A 21,828-nucleotide genomic window follows, 5' to 3' on the forward strand; every position below is an offset into this window, starting at 1 on the left:
AGCCAAAAGGTGGAAACTGCCCAAATGTCCATTGGCAGATGAATGGATAAACAAAATATGGTATATACATATAATGGAATATTGCTCAACCTTAAAAAGGCAGGAAATTCTGATATGTGCTACAACACGGATGAATCTTGAAGAAACTATGCTAAGTGAAATAAACCAGACACAAAAGGACAAATATTGTATGATTCTGTTTATATGAGGTACCTAGAGTAGTTAAATTCAGAGACAGTGGGGCTGGCCTGGTGACGCAGCAGTTAGGTTCACAAGTTCTGTTTCAGCGACCCGGGGTTTGCCGGTTTGGATCCTGGGTGTGGACACGGCACCGCCTAGCTAAGCCATACTGTGATGGGTGTCCCACATATAAGTAGAGGAAGACAGGCACAGATGTTAGCTCAGGGCCAGTCTTCCTCAGCAAAAACAGGAGGATTGGCAGCAGTTAGCTCAGGGCTAATCTTCCTCAAAAAAAAAAAAAATTCAGAGACAGAAAGTAGAAAGGTGGCTGCCAGTACCTGGGGGGAAGGGAAGGAGTAATTGTTTAATAGGGACAGAGTTTCAGTTTTGGATGATGAAAACATTCTGGTGATGGATAGTTGCACAACAATGTGAATGTGTTACATGTCACTGAACTGTACATCTAAAAATGGTTAAAATGGGGGGCCAGCCCTGTGGCATAGCAGTTAAGTTCAGCATGCTATACTTCCGCAGCCTGGTTTCACAGGTTCAGAACCCAGGCGTGGACCTACTTCACTCGTGAGCCATGCTGTGGTGGCAACCCACACACAAAATAGAGGAAGATTCGCACAGATGTTAGCTCAGGGCTAATCTTCCTCAAGCCAAAAAAAAAAAAAAGGGTGAAAATGGTAAATTTTAGGTTATGTATATTTTACCATAATAAAAAATAAAATAAACACATAGAATAAAGAGTGGTGAATGCTACAAAAAAACGCACAAATAACCTTTCTCTAGGATTTTCCTCAGATATTGTATCCAAAATTTCAATCCTGTTTCCATACTGATACTTCTTAACTCCCCAAACTTGCTTCATTTGTTCTTATTGCTATCTAATATTCCATAAATTTAACTTTATTTTTTTATTTTCTGCTTTCTCCCTTAGAATGTAAGCTCCATAAAGGTAGAAATTTTTGCCAAATTTATTCATTGCTTTATCTGCAGGGACTACAACACATAGTAAATGCTCAATAAATATTTGTTGAATGAGTAGAAAAATGTTGAAGGAACTGAGAGGAAGGAAAAATGATTCACTGAGCAGTTGAAGGAAATCTTCAAAGAGAACGTGGAAATTGGGGCCCCCGATTGGGTTAACCCCGGAAACTGGGTTAAGTTCTTGCACTCTGCTTCGGCGGCCCAGGGTTTCGCTGGTTTGAATCCTGGGCGTGGACATGGCACTGCTCATCAAGTCAGGCTGAGGCGACATCCCACATGCCACAACTGGCAGGGCCCACAACTGAAAAAATATATATACAACTATGTACCGGGGGGCTTTGCGGAGAAAAAGGAAAAATAAAATTTTAAGGAAAAAAAAAAAGAGAACATGGAAATTAAATGTACTCTTAAGGATGAATAGGATTTGAACTCTTGAGACGCAAGAGTGATTTGCCCATCAGATTAGCAAAAAGGAAAATTACACAACACATTAAGTGTTGGGTGGGCGTCAGGGGAAACTGGTACTCTCAAACAGCGTTGATAGGAACGTACATTGATGCAGCAATTTGGATAGCATTTTGGTAGGACCTATTAAATTTAAAATACACATTCTCTATGACCCAGCAGTCTCACTTCTTTGCATCTTTCATGGAGAAATCCTCAGACACGTGCACAGTGGAGGAAAACTGAGGCACAGAAAGAGTAAGTACCTTGACCAGAGTCATCTCATAATTCATGTGAGTGTTAAAAGTTAATGCATTAGGCATTTAGAAAAGGACCTGGGCACATAATAAGCACTATATAAACACTGGCTCACATTATTATTTATTGGCTAATTGTACCTTTTCCATGAATTTTCTGTATAAAACTTTTGTGCTTTTGCCTAATTGGATGGTAATGCTTTCCTTTTCAACTTGCATGAGTAATTTATATATTAAGGATACTAAATTTGTCACATGTTGAAAATATTTTCCATTTTGTTGCATGCTTCTTATTCTGTTTACATTGTTATTACATGATGAGATAATGAAATCTGTATGTAGTCAACTCCATTATAAGTTAAGCTTGGATATTTCCTGCCAACCAGAAATTTGACAAATATTTGTTTCTTATTTCTTCTGTTTCTGTAGCCTGACTTTTTATGCTTACGAATCAACCCATCTGGAATGTACATTGGTGTACATAGAAGTTTTTGTATTAATTTCCTGGGGCTGCTGTAACAAATTACCACAAACTGGGTGGCCTCAAACAACAGAAATTTATTGTCTCACAATTCCAGAGGCTAAAAATCTGAAATTAAGGTATTGGCAGGGCTATGTTCTCTCAGAAGCTTCTAGGGGAGGACCCTTCCTTGTCTCTTCCTATCTTCCGGTGGTTGCTAACAATTCTTGGCGTACCTTGGGTTGTGGCAGCATTCCTCCAATCTCTGCTCCATCGTCACATGGCATTCTTCCCTGTGCCTGGGTCTGTGTCCAAATTTCCCAGTCACTGGATGCGGGTCCACTCTAATCCAGTGTGACCTCATCTTAACTTGATTCTATGTACCAAGACTATATTCCAATAAGGTCACATTCACAGACACCGGGGGTTAGGATTTAAATATATCTTTTGCAGGACACAATTCAACCCACAACTAAATAGCTAGCCAATTATTTCACCACTAACACTTTTCTCTATTAAAGATTATTAAATAATGTTTTATTGTGCCATCAAATCCTAAATTAAATGGATATACACTACAGTCTCTTACAGACTGCCATTTTTCACTCTATTCTATCTATCCTTATACCAACACAAGAGGCAATATACTTTTAAGTGGCATATAACCATTTTTGACAACTACATTTGCTCCTGGAGACTTACAGTGGTTCGATTTACGATTTTTCAACTCTATGATGGTGGGAAAGGGATACACATTCATTAGAAACCATACTTTGAACTTTGAATTTTCATGTTTTCCTGGGCTAGATATGCAGTACGACCCTCTCTCGTGATGCTGGGCAGCGGCCATGAGCCCAGCGCCCAGACAGCCACACGAGCACGAGGGTAAACAACCAATACACTTACAACCATTCTCTACCCATCCAACCATTCTGGTTTTCACTCAGTACAGTATTCCATAAGTTACATGAGATGTTAATCACTTTATTATCAAGTGGGCTTTGTGTTAGATGACTTTGCCCAACAGTAGGCTAACGTCAGTGCCCTGAACACGTTTAAGGTAGGGACGGCTAAGCTATGACGTTCGGTAGGTTAGGTGTATTAAATGCATTTTTGACTTATGTTTTTAACCTGTGATGGGTTTATCAGGATGTAACCCCATCATAAGTCCAGGAAGATCTGTAGTTGAATATAATGACTTTTTTAAATGTCACATAATACAATACAACCATACCATTTCCCTGAGCAGCAGGGTCTTCTTCATTCCTAACTTTCTCAGAGCCAGTGCTTTTGTCACGAAAGCTAAGAGGTACAGTTTTTGCTATGTTTAGGAGCACGCCCCACTCTAGCCCTGTTGTGTTTTTTGGTTTTATTTTATTTTCAACTAAACTACAATGTGAGCTACATCTACTTTATAATAATTGGGAACTGGCAGTGAGGAAACCCAAGAAGGAATGAGACAGACTGGGAATACCAATGGGAGCTAGAAACTACAAAACCAATTTCACTCAACAATGAATATGCAAGAAAAGATGGATCAGTGAGCCAATTGCTATCTAAACTTCAAACACTTCGGGTCCTGGGGCTCTCCTTAACTTATACTATTACAGCTCTGCAAAACACAAGCATGCTTGTACTGTAAAACCACAAATCATAAACACGAGTCTGTGAAAAAGAAACCCATGCTTGCCATTTAAAGTTAAAAAAGAATTTTTCTTAACTCTCTAAATATAGTCATGCACCACATAACAATGTTTTGGTCAGCAACAGACCGCATATATGATGGCAGTCCCATAAGATTAGTACCATATAGCCTAGGTGTGTAGTAGGCAATGCCGTCTAGGTTCGTGTAAGTACTGTAGGGAAAAAGAACTTTTCCTCTACCCTTCTAAGTTCTTCTGGCTGGTCTAACAATCAAATTGACATGAGACAGACTAACAGAAGAAAAACAAACAAAAGTTTAATAACATGTACACATGGAAGAAACCCAGGAAAACCTAGTAATTTGCCAAAATGGCCAAATCCCTCCCCTTAAATACCACCCTCAGCTAAAGACGAAAGAAAATGTTGGGGGTGGGGAGAGTCAGGGACTCCAACGGGAACGAAGGCAACTCACAGGTAGTGAAAAGGAGCAAACATTTGGAAAACGGAGCGTTTGGCCACACAGAAACAGAAGAACACAGAGGGGAGCCCAACAAACAGGCTTTTCTAGGTTCCTCGCTGTCTATCACCCAGTTCATGTGATGCCAAGGTGATAGCTCGCTTCCTGAGACAGGTTTTTTATCTGAATTCTTTTAGGGAGTCAAGGGGGAGGTAACAAGAAAAACGTTCTGACTCTGATTCTTAAAAATAATCAACCTGAGGCCGCCCGGTGGCGCAGAGGTTAAGTTCGCACGTTCCGCTTCGGTGGCCCAGGGTTCACCGGTTCAGATCCCAGGTGCAGACATGGCACCACTTGGCAAGCCATGCTGTGGCAGGCGTCCCACGTATAAAGAGCAGGAAGATGGGCACGGATGTTAGCTCAGGGCCAGTCTTCCTTAGCAAAAAAGAGGAAGATTGGCGGCAGATGTTAGCTCAGGGTTAATCTTCCTCAAAAAAAATAATAAAATAAGATAATCAACCTAAAATAATTCTCATGTTAAAGAGGCACATTCTGAGGTGGCAAATTTTGTTGCCCTTCGGTACACTCTATGATGTTTGCACAACAGTGAAATTGCTTAATGATGCATTTCTCAGAATGTATCCCCATCATTAAAGTTTCTTCAGAGAAGCCCACAGAATTCTATTAATTTATTCATAATTTCCTTTAGGACAAGATAATATTTTAATTTGAATACAATTTTCAGAACATTGGCCAATACAAAGATTAGATAACCAGCTGTGAAAGAGAGAGAGAGAGAGAGCTGAAAGATGCTGAGTCCCCGGGTCCATCTCCCACCCCACCCAGGGCCAATCAAGCCCACTGCCTTCCTGGAACCTGCCTCCACCCCAGCACCAAACACAGATTTTGTACTTGTTTATTCCTCCTAGCAACCTCCTGAGGGCAGAGAGTCAGACTTATCCGACACAGGTAGGGCGTGTGGGCATATAATCAATTCCCAATAAACATGGGAGAATAAACAATAATAAATTAATTAACGAATAAACATGATTTCAACAAAAATCCAGCTATGATTTTTAACTCTAAAGACAAGCCAGGTAGACTTCAAACAAATCATGTATTAAAATCAGCTTTAGCTGAGAATGAAAAAATCTGTTGAATGAGAAAAAGAACATTGAGCTGGGAAAAAAGAAAAAACAAGAACTATTTAAACATATTGAACTTTAGCAAAAGATCTATTTCACAATTTAGTGCTAACAATCTTTCTACTCTCTCTTGCAAAACTAATGAGAAAAATCAATTCAAATGAGAAAAAGAAATGTTGGGTTGTGTAAATGATACTGTTTAAACATAAGACATGTGAATGCCAGGCCTTTGCCCCAGTGCCTGGCTGACTGCACCATAAAATCAGCTTTTCAAATCATAGTTAGAGAGCTGAGCCAAGAAAAGTAGTTTTAGGGGTATTCATGTAGTGTGTATAAGAGTTGAAATTCTAGAAATTAAGAACCACCTATATGGCTAAACGGCTTTCCAAAAGGTTGTAACCAATTGTAAACTCAACAGCAAACTATAAAAACATCATTCCCATGCACTTTGGATATTATTGGAGGTTAAGTCTTAACTGTTAATGTTAACACATAATATCGCCTTGTTTTAATTTGCTTTTTTTGATGAGTAGCTCAGTTTTCCTTTCATTATTAATTGAGTTCTTTTCTCTGTTCCAGGCACTCTTCCTGGTGCTTAAAGAATGTGAAGGAGCAAAACAGATAAAGATCCCTGTCTTCCAGCAGGAGAGACAGACACTCAACAAGAAGACATGACAAATAAATAAATTATATAGTGTTGCAGAAAATAGTAAGTTCAATGAGGGGGGGGAAAAGGAAAGCAGGGTAAGGGGAATCGGCAATGTTGGACTGGGAAGTGTAGGGCATTGTGTCATACTGATAGGGTGATCAAGGGGTCAGGGTAGGTTTCATTGAGAAGGTGAGATTTGAGCAAACGTTGGAGGAGGTGAAGGAGAGGTCAGCTATCTACAGAAGAGTGTTGCAGGGAGAGAGAACAAATGACGGAGGTGGGAGTGGACCTGGCCAGTTCAAGGGACAGCAAGCAGGCCAGCGTGGCTGGAGCAGAGTGAACTTGGGAAATGTGCAGCTGATGAGGAGGAGAAAGGGGGGAGGTATTGTAAAGACTTGGGAGTTTACTGATTGAAGTTGGGAGCCATTACAGGGTTTCAGCATGAGTGAACTGATCTGATTTATGTTTTAAAGGGATCTGACTATTGTCCTTCAGAATAGGCAAGAGTAGAAACATGATAGACACGTGAATAGAGTGACCATGTGGCAGAGATGGAGACTATGCATAGTCTCTTGGCATGAACTCTCAGTTAGACTGATGTAGCTACGATCACCTCCGAACACCCAACCTGCCAGAGAGACCACTACTGAATTCCCAATATGGTACCGTTCTTCGAGGGATCAACTGACCGCCTGGTGGCAAGTTGACTGCATCGGGCCCTTTGCATGCTGGAAGATCATGCACTTTGTTCTCGCAAGAATAGACACTTATTCTGGGCACAGGTTTATATTTCCAGCCAGTAGAGCTTCAGCCTGACCCACTATACAAGAGTTTACAGGATGCCTGATCCATAGTCACAGAATCCCACCCATCATAGCATCTAACCAGGGGACCCACTTCACAGTGATGGAGGTTTGGGAGTGATCCCGTGATCATGAGATCCATTTGTCTTATCATATACCACCCTCTCCAGAAAAGGCTGGCTGAGAGAGCAATGGAATGACCTGCTGATAGTGCAGTTGAAGCTGTATCTCAGAGGCAATATTGTGCAAGAACAGGGTCTCATTCTCCAGGATGCAATCTACACACTGAATCCGAGAACCCTAAAGCACTGAGTCCCCAGCAGGAAGACTAGTTGAGTCCAGGAATCAGGGCAAGGAAGGAGTGATCCCGCTTATCATTCCCAGTGACCCACTGGGGACTTTTCTGTCCCCATAACTCTGGGCTGTGTGGGGTTAGAAGTCCTGGTCCTCAAAGGGTAAGCACTTTGTAAGGGGACATAGCAATGGTCCCATTGAACTACAAGCTATAGCTGCCATTGTTTATATCAAGAGACCAATAAGCAAGAAGAGTCATCAACTTGGTAGGGGCAATTGATCCTTACTAGCAAAAGAAAGCAGGGCCACTGTTACACATCAGGGACAAGAAGGAATATATGTGGGATTGACTTGGGTGCTTCTTGCAACTCCCTTGCCCAGCTGTGACTATGAATGGACAAGTGCAGCCATCCAGGTCTGAGAAGAGTGTCAACATCAAAGGCTTACTCCCCTCAGGAAGAAAAGTTTGGGTCACACCAGTAGCTAATGCATCTAGACCAGCAGAGGTGATGGATGAGAACAAAGGGAGTTTAGTAAGGATGGTGGAGGAGGGAAATAATGAGTACCAGCAGTGGCCCCAAGCCCAAATCCTGGTGTGAACGGTGTGGTCTGTCCCACTATCTTACCTCTTCCAGGCTTCCCTCCAATAAGAGAGGCTCAATGGGCCCCTGGAGCAGCCGTGTCCTGAGTGTGTATGGATGAGTGGGTCGACACGGTGCAAGCAGAGGCCTGTGGCACTCAAGCAAGCACACTGCTCAGATTGCCTGTCGAGAAAAAACTTACTTGTGAGAACTCAGCTGTGAGAAGTACAGTTAGCTGATAGCTTTTCCTGGGCAGTCCCTGAACATGGCGGGGATACCAAGGTCTGGCAATTTTGTCCAAAAGCTGACTGCTCTAATGGGTAATCTTTGCTCCATTTACTCTCAAGGGTTGGCTAAGGCTTGTCAGATCCGCATCACAGTCTGAATCTTTCTCTACCCAATGTGTTTCCTTCTCTTTCCTTTCACAGGAGACATCAGCACTGTGGTCTAAAGCCTTTCTCTGCCAAATCCTGCTTCCTCCCCTTTATTTTTCACAGTTGATACCCACCACAAAACCTCCTGTATTCCTAATTCCATTTCAGTGTCTGCTTCTTCCCACAAACCTGAATTGGCAGAGTGACTGAACAATAAACGAGATTCACACGGCTGAGAAACCCAGGGGGGCAGGGAGGAGGGAGCTGGGCAGAGGTTAAGGAAGCCAGGAGTCTAAGCTAGAAGACATCAGATATTTTTAAAGGTCAATTGTTATGGGCTGAAATTGTTTTAAAAAGTATATTTAATTCTGGTATGCAAAAATACTTTCAATAGAGTTGCAAGCTTTGATTACAACAAGGAAATACTTGCACCACTCTACAAACATCTAGAACTTGCAAAGAGGTTCTATTAACATAAAATTTGTCATAAATCACCCATAGATTTTATAGTATAATACAGCCTCTTTCTCTCACACTCCACGTTGACGCCATCAGCAAAGCCTGTGAGCTCTTACAATAAATCCAGAATCCAACCACTTCTTACCACTTGTATGGCTTCCACCTTGATATAAGTCACTACTCTCGTCTGGATTATTGCAGTAACCTCTAACTGATCTCTTTGCATCCATCCTCCTCGAGCTCCCCCAGGAAGTTCTCCACATAGTGATCAGAGTAATCCTTTCAAAACATAAGTCAGATGCTGTCACTCCTCTGCCTTAAACCCTCCAATGAGGTTCCATGTTACTCTGAATAAAAGCCAAAGTACGCAATGGCTTTCCACCCATTGCCCCACTTTCTTTACATCTTGAACGTCACTGGCTACTCTCTCTCCACGGCTTCCTCAGCTCCTTCATCTGACCTCCTGGGGATTCTTCCAATATGCCAACGATGCTTCTACCTCATGGCTAAATGTGCTATGTGAGTATGAACATTTGTGGCTAATACTGTTGCTCCTCTACTTGGTTTCCTCTAAATCTCCCTGGTACCTGCGTGGCTGGTTTCCTCACTTCTCTCTACTCTAATATCACCTTATCACACAGACTTTCCCTGATTAACCGGTCCATCAGTCAGGGCCTCAGCAGAAAAACATGCCACATTCAAATTAGGTATTGATATGGGTTGAATTCTGTCCCCCCAAAGATATGTTGACAACCTAACCCCCAGTACCTCAGAATGTGACATTATTTAAAAGTGGGGTCATTGCAGATGTAATTAGTTAGATTAAGTCATACTGGCGTGGGTGGGCCCTTAATCCAATGACTGGTGTGAAATACTAAGAAGTACCTATATTGGTTTCTGCCCCCGCTTCATGCTAATATTTAGTCTTTGACCCTGGTTCCTGACACCGGATTCCTAAATCCCTTGGAATCTCCTGGGTGATAGCAGTGTCTTTTGTACTAATGAGGCGACTCGTGGTGGGCTCCTTGATGGGTGCTGGGCACCAGAAAGACTAAGCCTGGATTAGAAGCTTGGAACTCTCAGCCCACTCCCCATTCTCCAGATAGGAAAGAGGGGCTGGAAATTGAGTTAAGAATCAATCACGCCTAGGTGAGGAAGCCTCCATAAAAATCCCAAAAGTACAGGGTTTGGAAACCTTCTGAGTTAGTGCACACATCCACATGCCAGGAGGGTGACACACCCCAACACCACGGGGACAGAAGCTCCTGCACTCAAGACCCTCCCACACCTGGCCCTATGTATCTCTTCATCTGGCTGTTCATCTGTATCCTTTATTATATAAGAAGCTGGTGAACGTAAGTGTTCTCTCAGTTCTGTGAATTCTTCTAGCAAATTATCAAACAGAAGCAGGGGTCGTGGGAACCTGTTTATAGCTGGTCGGTCTGAAATACAGGTGACAAGCTGGGACTTGGAATTGGCATCTGAAGTGGGGGAAGTCTTGTGCAACCGAGCCCTTAACTTATGGGATCTGATGTTAACTCCAGGTAGTATCAAAACTGAATTGAATGGTAGGACCCCCAGGTGGTGTCTGCAGAGAACTGGAGAACTGCTTGGGGTGGGAAAAACCTACACATTTGGTGACCAGAAGTAAAGTAATGAAAGTAGTGATACAGTGGGGAGTAGAGGAGAAACAATAAGAGTTTTTCCTCATCTACTGACGTCCTTATAAGAAAAGACAGAGACACAGACATACAAGGGGAGAACAGCATGTGATGATGGAAGCAGAGATTGAGGTGTTGCAGCCGTAAGCCAAGGAATGCCAACGATTGCCAGCAAACCACCAGAAGCCAGGAAGAGCCAAGGAAGGTTCTCTCTGATAGGTTTCAGTGGGAGTACGGCCTTGCCAACACCTTAATTTTGGATTTCAACCCTCCAGAACTGTGAGACAATAAACTTCAATTGTTTCAAGCCACCCAGTTTGTGATATTCTGTTACGGGGGCCCTAGGAAACTAATACAGGTGTATTCCAGGAAGATCCATGAAAGGGACTCTACAGTGATGGAGGGGAGAATACAGGGAAACTACAGGGAGAGCGCAGTACCCCGGAGTGAGAAATAAGGACCCTGTAGGCCTGAAGGGGCAAGGTGGGGAGCAGTGACCAAAACCTGGAAGAACAGGGTCACCTGGAGAGGGGCCATCCTACAGAAGCAATGACCTTGTGTCAGGGGCACCACCAAGCATAAAGAGGAATAAATTCCCTAACTTCACTCTCCTCCCTCACTCCCATCTCCCACTGGGACTCCCCAAGACGCCAACTGAGGGAGTCCATATAGGTTGGCCTTCCTGGGGCCAAGTGCTGGATGAAGAAGGGAGAAGAAAGAATCATGGGGGAGGGGAAGGAAAGATCTGGCACGTTCTCTGTAGCAACTCTATCTTTTCTGAGCACTAGTGATTCTCTTCATGTGTTTTTTTTTTTAATTAAATGCCTTTTTGTTTAAAGATTGGCACCTGAGCTAACAACTGTTGCCAATCTTCCTTTTTTTTTTTCTGCTTTATCTCCCCAAACAGCCCCCCCCACCCCCTGTACACAGTTGTATATCTTAGTTGTAGGTCCTTCTAGTTGTGGGATGTGGGACGCCGCCTCAACGTGGCCTGACGAGCGGTGCCATGTCTGCACCCAGGATCCGAACCCTGGGCCGCCGCAGCGGAGCGCACAGCTTAACCACTCGGCCACAGAGCCAGCCCCTCTTCATGTGTTTTTCGCTTATCGTCAGCTGATATATTTTTTGATTTTTAGCTTATCATCTGTTCATCTATTATTCCACTTGAATAGACACCTCTTGAGGGCAGTTGTGTTCCCTACTGTATCCCCAGCATGCAGAATAGTCCCTGGCAGGGAGAGAGTCTCAATAACTATTTGCTGAATCAATGAATGGTTAAAACCTGGGCATTTTTTACCCTGGTATTTTTGAAATCAGTAGCTGCCGCATCTCTGCTTGCTCATCCTCTTCCCTGTAATCATTTGACTGATTTCCAAAGATGCGAGCAAAATTCCTGGGCTTGTTACCAAAAATTTGGAATCAAGGACTCCCTCCATCTTTTTGTCTGGGCCCAAGAGCTCTGCAGGAAGCCTAGCCTACAGGGCCTTGCTCACAAGCACCCTCACCTCGGTGGCCTCTGCATTTTGGGGGTGGCAGTGGGGTTTCCCATCATGTGTCATGTGAACAGTGGGACTGTGGGCTCAGGCAACTACATCTTACAAGGAGGTATATAGTCTGTCCAGCCTGTGCTATTGGGCCAAGAGTGGGTATGTCTGGCATACAGTTTCTCCAGAAATTAAAAGAAAACAAAAACAACTTTTTATTTTAACACTGTACTTTAGAGAATGTTACTGGGTGAATCTTTCAATTAATTGACACTGACATTTCAAATCTACTATTGTCACAACTATTTGGGGGAATATGTTCTTGCATATATCTAGAAACTTTTTTGGGGGGAGGGTGAGGAAGATTGGCCCTGATCTAACATCTGTTACCAATCTTCCTCTTTTTGGTTGAGGAAGATTGTCACTGAGCTAACATCTGTGCCAATCTTCTATTTTGTATGTGGGATGCTGTCACAGCATGGCTTGATGAGCAGTGTGTAGGTCCACGCCCAGGATCTGAACCCGTGAACCCTCGGTCAGCAAAGCAGAGTGTGTGAACTCAACCACTATGCCACTAGGCTGGCCCCTAGAAATTTTTAAGACACTCAAAACAATGGTTATTTCTAGGAATGGGGAATGGAATTTTATTTTCAATCAATCCCTTTCTACAGTTTTGTGGGGTTTTTGCCATGAGAAAAAGATTATTTATTTAAAGACACACACTAATATATAGAGAGGCATCTCTGACCTCTCCTTTTCTGCAGATAATAGTAGTTGAAGCAGGAAAGGTTTTCATACCTCTGTACAGCATCTTCTGGTTTCTAAAATAGTTCCACATGCTTTTTTACAACTGTTATCAATTATAACTAAAGTGACTTTACCATTTTTTCAAGCAACATAGATCAAGCATCCATATTGTGCTAGACTCTGAAGATACCATGATGAACAAGACTGACACAACACCTCGCCTCCTGGGGCTTACAGCTGAGTTGGGAGTCAGTCAACACACGCTCTTGAGCTCCTACTTGTTCCAGGCACCATTCTAGGTGGTGGGGAAAGAGCCGTGAAAAAGACAGTGAGTTCCTCTCCCCAGAAAGCAGAAATGGGAAGTGGGTAGTAATGTGAGATAGACAATAAACAAGTTAAAAAATAGTAATTTCAGGTAGATCCATGAAAAAATTTAAACCAGGGTAATGCACTGATCTGATGGAGTTTTGTGGGACTTAAATGAGACTATCTAAGTAAAGTGCCTAGAATAGTGTCTTGTCTAGAGTAAAGGGTTAATACATGTTTATTAAGTGTTATCAAAGCTGTTGGAGAAGTCCTCTTAAGGAAGTAAAATATGACTTGGAACCTGAACGATGAAAAGGAGGTAGCCATGCAAAGATCTGGGGGGACAGAGTTTCAGGATGAAGTCACCTCAACTGCAAAGGCCCGGAGGCTAGAACCAGCTTAGCCCGTCTAATGGGTGAAAGAAAGGTGGTGCAGAGGGATGAGAGTGACTGAGAGGGAGAGAGAGGAAAGAGATGAGGCCAGAGAATGTGGCAGGAGTCAGATCACATGAGCTCTGCAAGGCCAGGTGAAGAGCTTGGATTCCATTCGAAAGTGTAATTAAGTGTTAAGAATAGATGTGATGGGCTGGCCCAGCAGCGCAGTGGTTAAGTTCACACGTGCCGATTCAGCAGCCCGGGGTTCACCAGTTCGGATCCTGGGTATGGACCTACGTACCACTTGTCAAGCCATGCTGTGGCAGGCGTCCCACATGTAAAGTAGAGGAAGATGGGCACAGATGTTAGCTCAGGGCCAGTCCTCCTCAGCAGAAAGTGGAGGATTGGCAGCAGATTTTAGCTTAGGGCTAATCTTCCTCAAAAAAAAACCCCAAAAAACAATAGATGTGACCCGATTTGATTTATGGTTAAAAAAGACCATGCTGACTGCTGGGGAGGCTGTTGAGGGAAAAGAGTGCAAATGGAGAGACCAGCTGGGAGGCAGGTGAAGGATAATGATGAATTAGCCTGGAGTTGTAGAAGTAGAAATGGTGAGAGATGGCTGAATTTGGGATATATTTGGGAGAATAAAGTTGATAGGAGTTGCTAATGGACTAGATGTGGTAGTTGTCAGGGAGGAAGGGAGGAGAGAGATTTATCAGGGACGATGACTAAATTTTTGGTCTGAGCGCCTGGATGGATGGTGGTACAATGAACTAAGATGGGGGGAAACTGGGAGAGAAGCAGGTTTCAGTGGGAAGGGAGGTCCAGAGGGAGATCAATGGTTCTGTTTGGCCATGTTAAGTTTCAGAGGCTTGTTATATTTCAAGTGAAGATATCCCACAGGCAAGTGGCTAACTGTCTATGGTTAAGGGGAGACATCCAGGCTGAAGGTATTTCAAAACAAGGGACAAGATGAGATCACATGGTGACTAACAGCAGATATACAGGAAGACAGAGGGCAGAGGGTTAGATACTGAATTACCATACAGGGAGATACCTGCTGTGGAAGAGGAAATACCAGGTTAGTGGAAAGGGAGGTTGGTCAGGGAAAGTTCCATGGAAGAATTATATCTCAGCTCCTAGAATCCACGGAAAACCAAGCAGTGACATTGTATCAGTAAGGACACTGGCCCAGAGAGGTACTTTGTCATTGGTCACACAGCTAGTGGTCTAACTAACTTTCCTTTATATTTGAACCACTTTAAGTCAAATGTGCCACAGCGTATCCTACGAAGAGACACAACAGCCGGCCACCTAGGCACACAGGCTCTGGACTCATTCTGCTAAGGTTCAAATTCTGGATCTGCCACTTACTAGGTGGGTGACTCCAGGCACATTACTCAACATTTTGTCTACTTTATTTTTCTTATCCGTAAACGGGCATACTACAAAGAGTTAACTACTTACGGACTGCTTACTATGTTTTTTGTACTAAGATTTTACATATATTATTCATCAGAGGGCCCTTATTCCCATCTGACTGATGAGGAACTGGAAGCATATTCACCCATTCCACAAATATTTATTCTGTGCCTGCTATGTGCCACACACGTTTCTTCATGCTGGGGGAACATAGGTTAACACAATAAAATTCTTGTCTTTGTGCAGCTTCAGTCTGGGGAGAAAGATGATAAATTATATAATAAATATGTACATTCTATGGTAATTAAAACATGATAAATACTATTTTAACAAAAACAGGGCAGGATAATGGAGCTAGAGAAGTTGCGGTTTTAAGATGGGTATCCAGGGTAGACCTCACTGAGAAGGTGACATTTGAGTAAAGATTTGAAGGAAGTGAGACAGCGAATCACCCAGGTATCTGGGGAAAGAGGACTCGGAGCGAGGACAGCAAGTGCAGAGGGAGGCCCTCAGGCGGGAGGGTATGCCTGGTACCCATCAACGCCAAGGGCACGCCGGGAGATTCCTGAGATGTGCCGAGAGGCAGGGGCTATGTGGCCAGTTCTAATAACTTTGAGTTTTACACTGGGTGAGATAAGGAAGCATTGGACAGTTCTGCCCAGAGGAGTGATATAACTTGACCTCCCACATGGTGCTTCTATTTAGGTCCAAGGTCCATCCACGCAGTCGAACGCTGGAGTCTGTGCTCTCAGGACTAAAGAATCAGTCGCGACCCCAAAGACAGCCACACAGCAAGCGCCCCGTAAGCGCCAGCCCATCTCCGTGGTTTCCACGATCCTTTCGCTGAAACCCCGCCCCGACCTACCGCCCTCTAGCTCCCCAGCTCCAGGGCTGGGCATCCACTCAGTCCGGTCTCCACGTAGAGCTTCCCCGGCTACGGATTGCACAACTCCGGCAGCGGGGCGGAGTCCGGACGTGGGCGGAGCGGCTGCGCGCGGGAGAACGCCCCGGCTCGCAGACGCGACGAGGAAGCCCCGCGAGCCCCCGGAACGCCCACTGACTGCGCCTGCGCACGCCGGAGCCAGGCCGCGGACATTCCAGAGCCGCAACCCGCCCCGCCCCAATTCCGGGGCGGAGTTCTCGGCCGCGCCTGCGCACAGCCTCGCCGCACCCTACGCCTGCGCACTTCGCCAGCCCGGCACCATCCTCGGGTTCTTCGGGTGGGGGAGGGGGCGCGTCTCGGCGAGTCACGATGATGGCGGCCACCAGCCTGTGGTGAGCTAGCGGATTCTCTGCTGGTCTCGCAGAGCCCCTCGCGCCTCCTGCAGACTCCGGGGCTGCCGCCGGGCACGTGAGGGAGCACGGCGGCCCGAGCTCGCGGGGAAGGCCGCAGTCGCGGAGGCAGCGGCGCGGCCGAGGGCGAGGGCTGGGGGAGAGGCCGCTCCACAGGGCGAATGTGACAAGCCCCCACCCCCCACCGCCTTCCTCCCGAGTGCGCGAGGCGCGCGGGCGACCCCGGGGCCCCGCCAGGCCACAGACCCCGCCCAGCGGCCAGCACCCGGAGCAGGCCCGGCAGCCGAGCTGCGCGGCGGCACCATGCGGGTCACCCTGAAGACCCTCCAGCAGCAGACCTTCAAGATCGACATCGACCCCGAGGAGACGGTGCGAGCGGCGGGGAGCGCGGGCCTGGGCGCGGCGGGGGAGTGCGAGGGGCCCTCCGGGCCTGGGCGCGCGGGGGGCAGCGCAGCTGCGTGCGGAGCCCCGGCCTCGGCTCCGAGCAGGGCCGGCGGCGCGCCGGAGCGGGGAGAACTCGCGGCGCCCCCGCGGGAGGGGCGGCGAGTGCGGGGTTCGGGCCCCGGGTGTTAGATGAGGCCTGCGGGTTCCGGGAGCGGGTAGGGCCCCGGGGCCCGGCCCTTCGGAGTCCGCCGCGGGCTTTGTGGCAGGAGTGAGGGGACGCGGTGGCCGGACGCCGCGGGCCTGGTGGCAGATGGCGTGGAGCACACGTCCGCGGGGCCCGGGAGGCCTCAGCCTGGGAGCTCTCGGTGGTGGGCCGGAGGGGGAGGGGGTTAGGGCTGCCTGGGCGGTGGAGCCGGCTCCCTGGAGTCGGTGCCTAGGTGGGGGAGGGAGAGGTAGGCGTCGCCACTACCCCTGCGTGGACGGGTTAGGCGCTAAGGTCTAGGAGGTGGTAATCGGAGATAATGAGCCTTAAAAAAGTAGCTATCAGGTTCCGTCTGCAGGAGAGAGGTGAGCGGTGAGGAGTGGTGGAATGAATTCTTTGCCCTCTTCTACCCAGAATTGGGAACCCTTTTATGTGTACGTTTCTTGAATTATGGAGCTGCAGTTCTCCCGCCACCCACACCCACACCCTTATGTAGATTGTACTTTGAGACCTCTTTGGTGGTGAAGATTTTTGCATTAGAGCCCTTCCAAGAAAGGCTCAAAGTCAGCTCCAGATTAGCGGGTCCTCTGTGTTAGACGTCTTGGAATTGTAGGAGTTGGAACCCTGCACCCCTACCCCCACATAATAGCGTTTCAGGGGGTATAAAATTACTTTGAATCTCTTCTGCGCTTAAACCCTTGAACACTTCCGAAGTCCACGTGGTAAATTCTCATGCCACCTTCTGTATTTGTGACTGCAGAAAGAACTACTGTGTCGAAATCAGTACAACTTCATGCCAAGAATCTAAAAATGCTTTGGGTATAAATTTACGACTTACGTTCTGAAATTGTGATTTCGTACCCCGTTAAGATTTGTCATAATGCTAAGTTTAAGCCAGCAACTTTCTGCCCATCTCTATTTAAAAAAATAGTTGATTCTATTGTTGGTGGAGATCGGGGGCCTCCTGTTAAAGAGACCTGAGTGCCATTTGTGGCTCTAACTTATTTGATAGGACCTTCGGAAAATTAATCTCTTAGTTGCACCCTTTGCACAGTGGGAGTAATAACTGCCTTGCAGAGATGTGAGGATTAAATGGTATTTAATTTGTGGTCAAAAAGTCGTATCTGTTATTAATCAACGGATGCTTTTGAGTGAACATATAGTGGTGTTTTACCTATCTCATATAATCTAAAGTTTTCCACATCTTTAATTATTTAAGAAACATAGTTCCCAACCTTTTTGGACTTGTCCTCAAGATAATTTGATTTCAGGATATTAAGTGTATGTGGAAGTATGCTGTGTGGTACATTCTTAAAGGTGCAGGAAGTAACAATTACATAGGAGAAACTTCAGAGTCCTCAGAAGTAATTGACAGCACACTGTGGATTGAAATTACTTACAAAAATCAAACTCTTCTTGAGTATTCCTTTACTGCTTAGTGTGCACTAAGTTGTTAAAGGATTTAAAAGTTAAAATGCAGCTGTTTAATGTTTTCAGACAAAATTTTGCATAAGATATCTATTTGACTTTGGTTCTTCATAGTAAGAAATGTGGGTGCTGCAGGAACTTTATCAGCTTATAATATTCAGAATTAATTCCAGAATTATCGGAATTAATAAACCTAAAGGAATTTTTTTTTTGGTGAATATCTGTGGATTTATTGAAGTTATGCAGTGACTTCCCACAGCGCCACTGAAATATTTATGTTCTACAAGGTTTGTATAGCTTTTTAGGCACTTTGTGCGTACAGTATCGTAGAGCTAATATTGTATTCGTATAGATTCTTAACTCTATTTGCTGCTTTCAAGTTTATTTCCAGGGGAATGTGTTAAGTTATATGAATTATAAATATATTTCTAGAACTGTATTTTCTGAAGCCTCATTGTAACAGAGAGAGGCTTCAGCTTATTGTTGCTGTTTTTATAAAGGTAATTTTTGTTGCCATTTATATAAATATGAAAACTGACATTGTTAACCTGGGGCAAGAAATGAAAACATTTATTTTGTGGTATGACTTGTAGGCTTTCGTTTTAATGGCTTTAAATTTCACAAATGTTTCTCAAGCCAGTAGTATTTTAATTTCATTTTATAGTGGTTTTCTAGTTAATATTTATTTTTGATACAGTACTTGAGAGTAGAATTCCAGTAAGAAAAGAAACAATAAAAGTTATATAGTATAGGGAGACTTTTAAGTGTTCTGTTTCTAATTTGTTGTGAAAACTAGATAACCAAATATATTAGAAATACATCTAAAACGAAGGGAAAAAATAGGATTTTAGTGAGGCCTATAGGAAGATCTACATAAAATTAACAGATTTTGGTGTCTGAGAGCTCGTATTTTGGCTGCTCAAAGGTTTGTCCTTGTTTGATTTTTACCTGGAAGGAACTAAGGAAATTAAGTAATTAGAGGTGGCCCATACAGAAACTCTTGCAAGCTTGAGATGAACAGGAGCAAAAATGAGTGAGAGAGAAGACTGAAAGATAAGAGGAGTCAGGGGAATGATCTATTTGTTGAACGAGTAAATGTTTAGTAAGCTTTGACTGACAGGACCGGAGGAGTTCAGGGACGTGTGGGACATGGTCTGGGTCTTCTGGAAGCCTTATTGACGTAGCTGGAGCTCACTGGCCATAGAGTAGATGTACCGAGTGGAAAAAGCAAGCCGATTTGTTTTTAAAGTGTTTGTATTCCTTTAGTTTTTGAATGTTCAAAGTCCTCCCCACCTTTTTTTTTAACTAGCAAAACTTTCTTAACACTTACTAGCCATTTTGTACCGTTTATTTGACCATTACCATGCACTGCCTTTAGTGTTAACTGTTGGAAAGTAGTCATTTTATTATTCCAATAGTAATGCATCTCCTCTTCTGTTCAAATTCTAGAGAAACAAAATGAGATGGTAGTATGTGTGGGATGGGGAGACCATTGCTAAAGGAATATCCTTCATTGTGTGAGGTTCTATATTAAATAGATAGTTTACTGTAAAACAATGTAGGAGGAATTTAAATAATCTATATGTCTAATAAAGCATTTAGAGAGGTGTAATAGACTGCTGCTCCTTTAAATTCTTAAAAATTCTGAAGTTTCTTGGTGTGATGGACATTTAGTGGCAAGTGGAAGACACTGTTTTTAAGCTTAGATCCAAAGTCACTTAGTTTTTCGTTTTGCTGTTACTTAAACTCATTAATTAAGAACAAATGAATTAAAGAACAAAATTGAGATAATTGTAGTACAGTGCAGATTTTATTGTATCACTGAAAATGCTGACAGAAGGAGTATGTGGTATACAGTTAATCCTTCAATCTGCTAATCGTTGCTACTGTTATGTGCTTTTATAACTGAAAAAAAAACCCAACAGTAAATTTGAGATGAGTTTAAATGCACAAGCTGAAATGTGATCATATTACTATGTAAGTGACATCAAAGCTGTGTATATACACTGGAAAGTTTTTGATAAGAGAATTGTAGAGATACAGTAGTTTTAATTAATATAAACAACATATTTAGTGTGGTATACAATAGTCTGCAAAGAATGACCTCGTTTTGTGGTTTATCTGTGTAATATTGGTGATTATGCTATAAAATACTGCTTTAGTACTTGTTCTTTATACAGTATTTGCTACTCATCATTTATTACCGAGTTGTTCCTATTGTGGTTTATTGTATTTTAGTATAGTTGTGCTGGAGATGGTGTTTTATAGAAGCTTCCTAGATTATTGAAACATTAAGCGGTAAATGTATTAACGTACTATATCATGTAGGTGAAATTAAGGTTTCTTGGCATAATGATATTGGTAGAACAAAACACGAGAAGTACCTGTGAGATCTGGTATGGTTTCTGCTAGGCTTTTGCTCTTTCTGTGCCTGGCACACAGTAGGCATTTAATAAAGATCTTTTGAATGAATTGAATGCATTCTTTTGGTGAATTGTCAAGTCAGTGATCCCTCAATGTTTGCGTGTTGATTCATTTATTTAATACTGATTGAGTACTTATTAAATGTCAGGTCCTGCTGTCATGGTGCGTATGTTCTAATGGAATAAATCAGTCAAAAACCAAATTTTAAAAATGAGATAATGGTAAGTGCTTTGTAGAGAATTGAAATAGGGTGAGGTAATGTGATAGTGCATGACTGGGTGGCTACTTTTAAATTGGCCACAGGAGGCCTTTTTGAATAAGGTGACATTTAAACTGAGATCTGAGTAATAATAAGTACTCTGAGAAGGTGGGGAATTTTTTCTTTAGGGAAAGCCCTTTAAGAGTGTGTTTTGGCAATCAAAAAAGGCCTGTATTGTGGATCTAGGAGGCAAGAGGAAGAGGGATAAGAGATTAGAGAGTTGAGCAAGGGGCTAGAGCCTGCAGAGCTTTGTAGTAAGCTGGGGGTTTTCAAGGTAAAATAGGAAGCTTTGTGGGATTTTAAGCAGAAGGGGAAATGATATCTTTTATGATTTGGAAAGGTTACCCTACCTGCTGTATGGAGCATGGAGAGTAGAATGAGCAAGAGTGAAAGCAGGGAGACCAGTTAGGAGGCTTGTGCAGGAGTCGTAAGCAGTCAAGGCTTTGACCAGGGAAGTAGGAGTGGAGATATGGAGAGAAGTGGGTGGATTTGAGATACATTTGGGAGGATAGAGTTGAGAAAATTTTTTGATGGGTTGGAGTGGGGAAAATTGAGAAACGTAGATTGTGATTGTATAAATTGTATACTTGTGTTCTTTCGTGAGATGTGGAGGGTGGGAGAGGAGCAGGTTTGGAGATCAGGGTGGGACTTTGAGGCTTAAGTTTAAAGTGCCTATTAAACATTCAAGTGGAGATGCTGAGAAGATTTGTTATGAAGGTTGATTCCAGAGAGAAGTTGGACTGGAGATAGAGACAGGAAAATAGCCAGTGTGTATGGTTGACTTGAATCCGTCGGACTGGAGGAGATCATCTAGCAGTCTTTTTCAGTGCCCATTTCTTGAGGAAATTGGGCCCTAATGCCTAAATTATCCATTGTACGTAATTAGTACTTCTATGCTACTAGAATTGAGGAACGTTGGTGAGAATGTTGCTAGGTAATAGGATTTGGCCTAGAGCTGAATCCTGGGATGCTCTAACATGTGGAATTTCGTCAGTCAAGGAGCAAGCCTTGAGGTAGGAAGAAGCCAAGAAGAGAAAATGTTTCAAAGAGAAGGAAAGGGTCAAATGTGTGTAATGCTTATGTCACCGAAAATAATCCATA

The 21,828-nt window shown here is 43.8% G+C and overlaps 1 protein-coding gene across 1 annotated transcript in view; it reads left to right on the top strand.

Moving 5' to 3' along the window:
- Positions 1-15,941: 15,941 nt before the first annotated feature.
- RAD23B (RAD23 homolog B, nucleotide excision repair protein) overlaps positions 15,942-21,828 on the top strand; it is a 47,656-nt gene continuing 41,769 nt past the window's right edge. The window contains exon 1 of the mRNA XM_046672216.1: positions 15,942-16,399. Within this exon, the coding sequence (XP_046528172.1) occupies positions 16,334-16,399 (66 nt within the window). The 5' untranslated portion in view covers positions 15,942-16,333. The remainder of the gene's footprint in view (positions 16,400-21,828) is intronic.

Source organism: Equus quagga, chromosome 1 (genome assembly GCF_021613505.1).
Source record: "Equus quagga isolate Etosha38 chromosome 1, UCLA_HA_Equagga_1.0, whole genome shotgun sequence".
Classification (NCBI taxonomy): domain Eukaryota; kingdom Metazoa; phylum Chordata; class Mammalia; order Perissodactyla; family Equidae; genus Equus; species Equus quagga.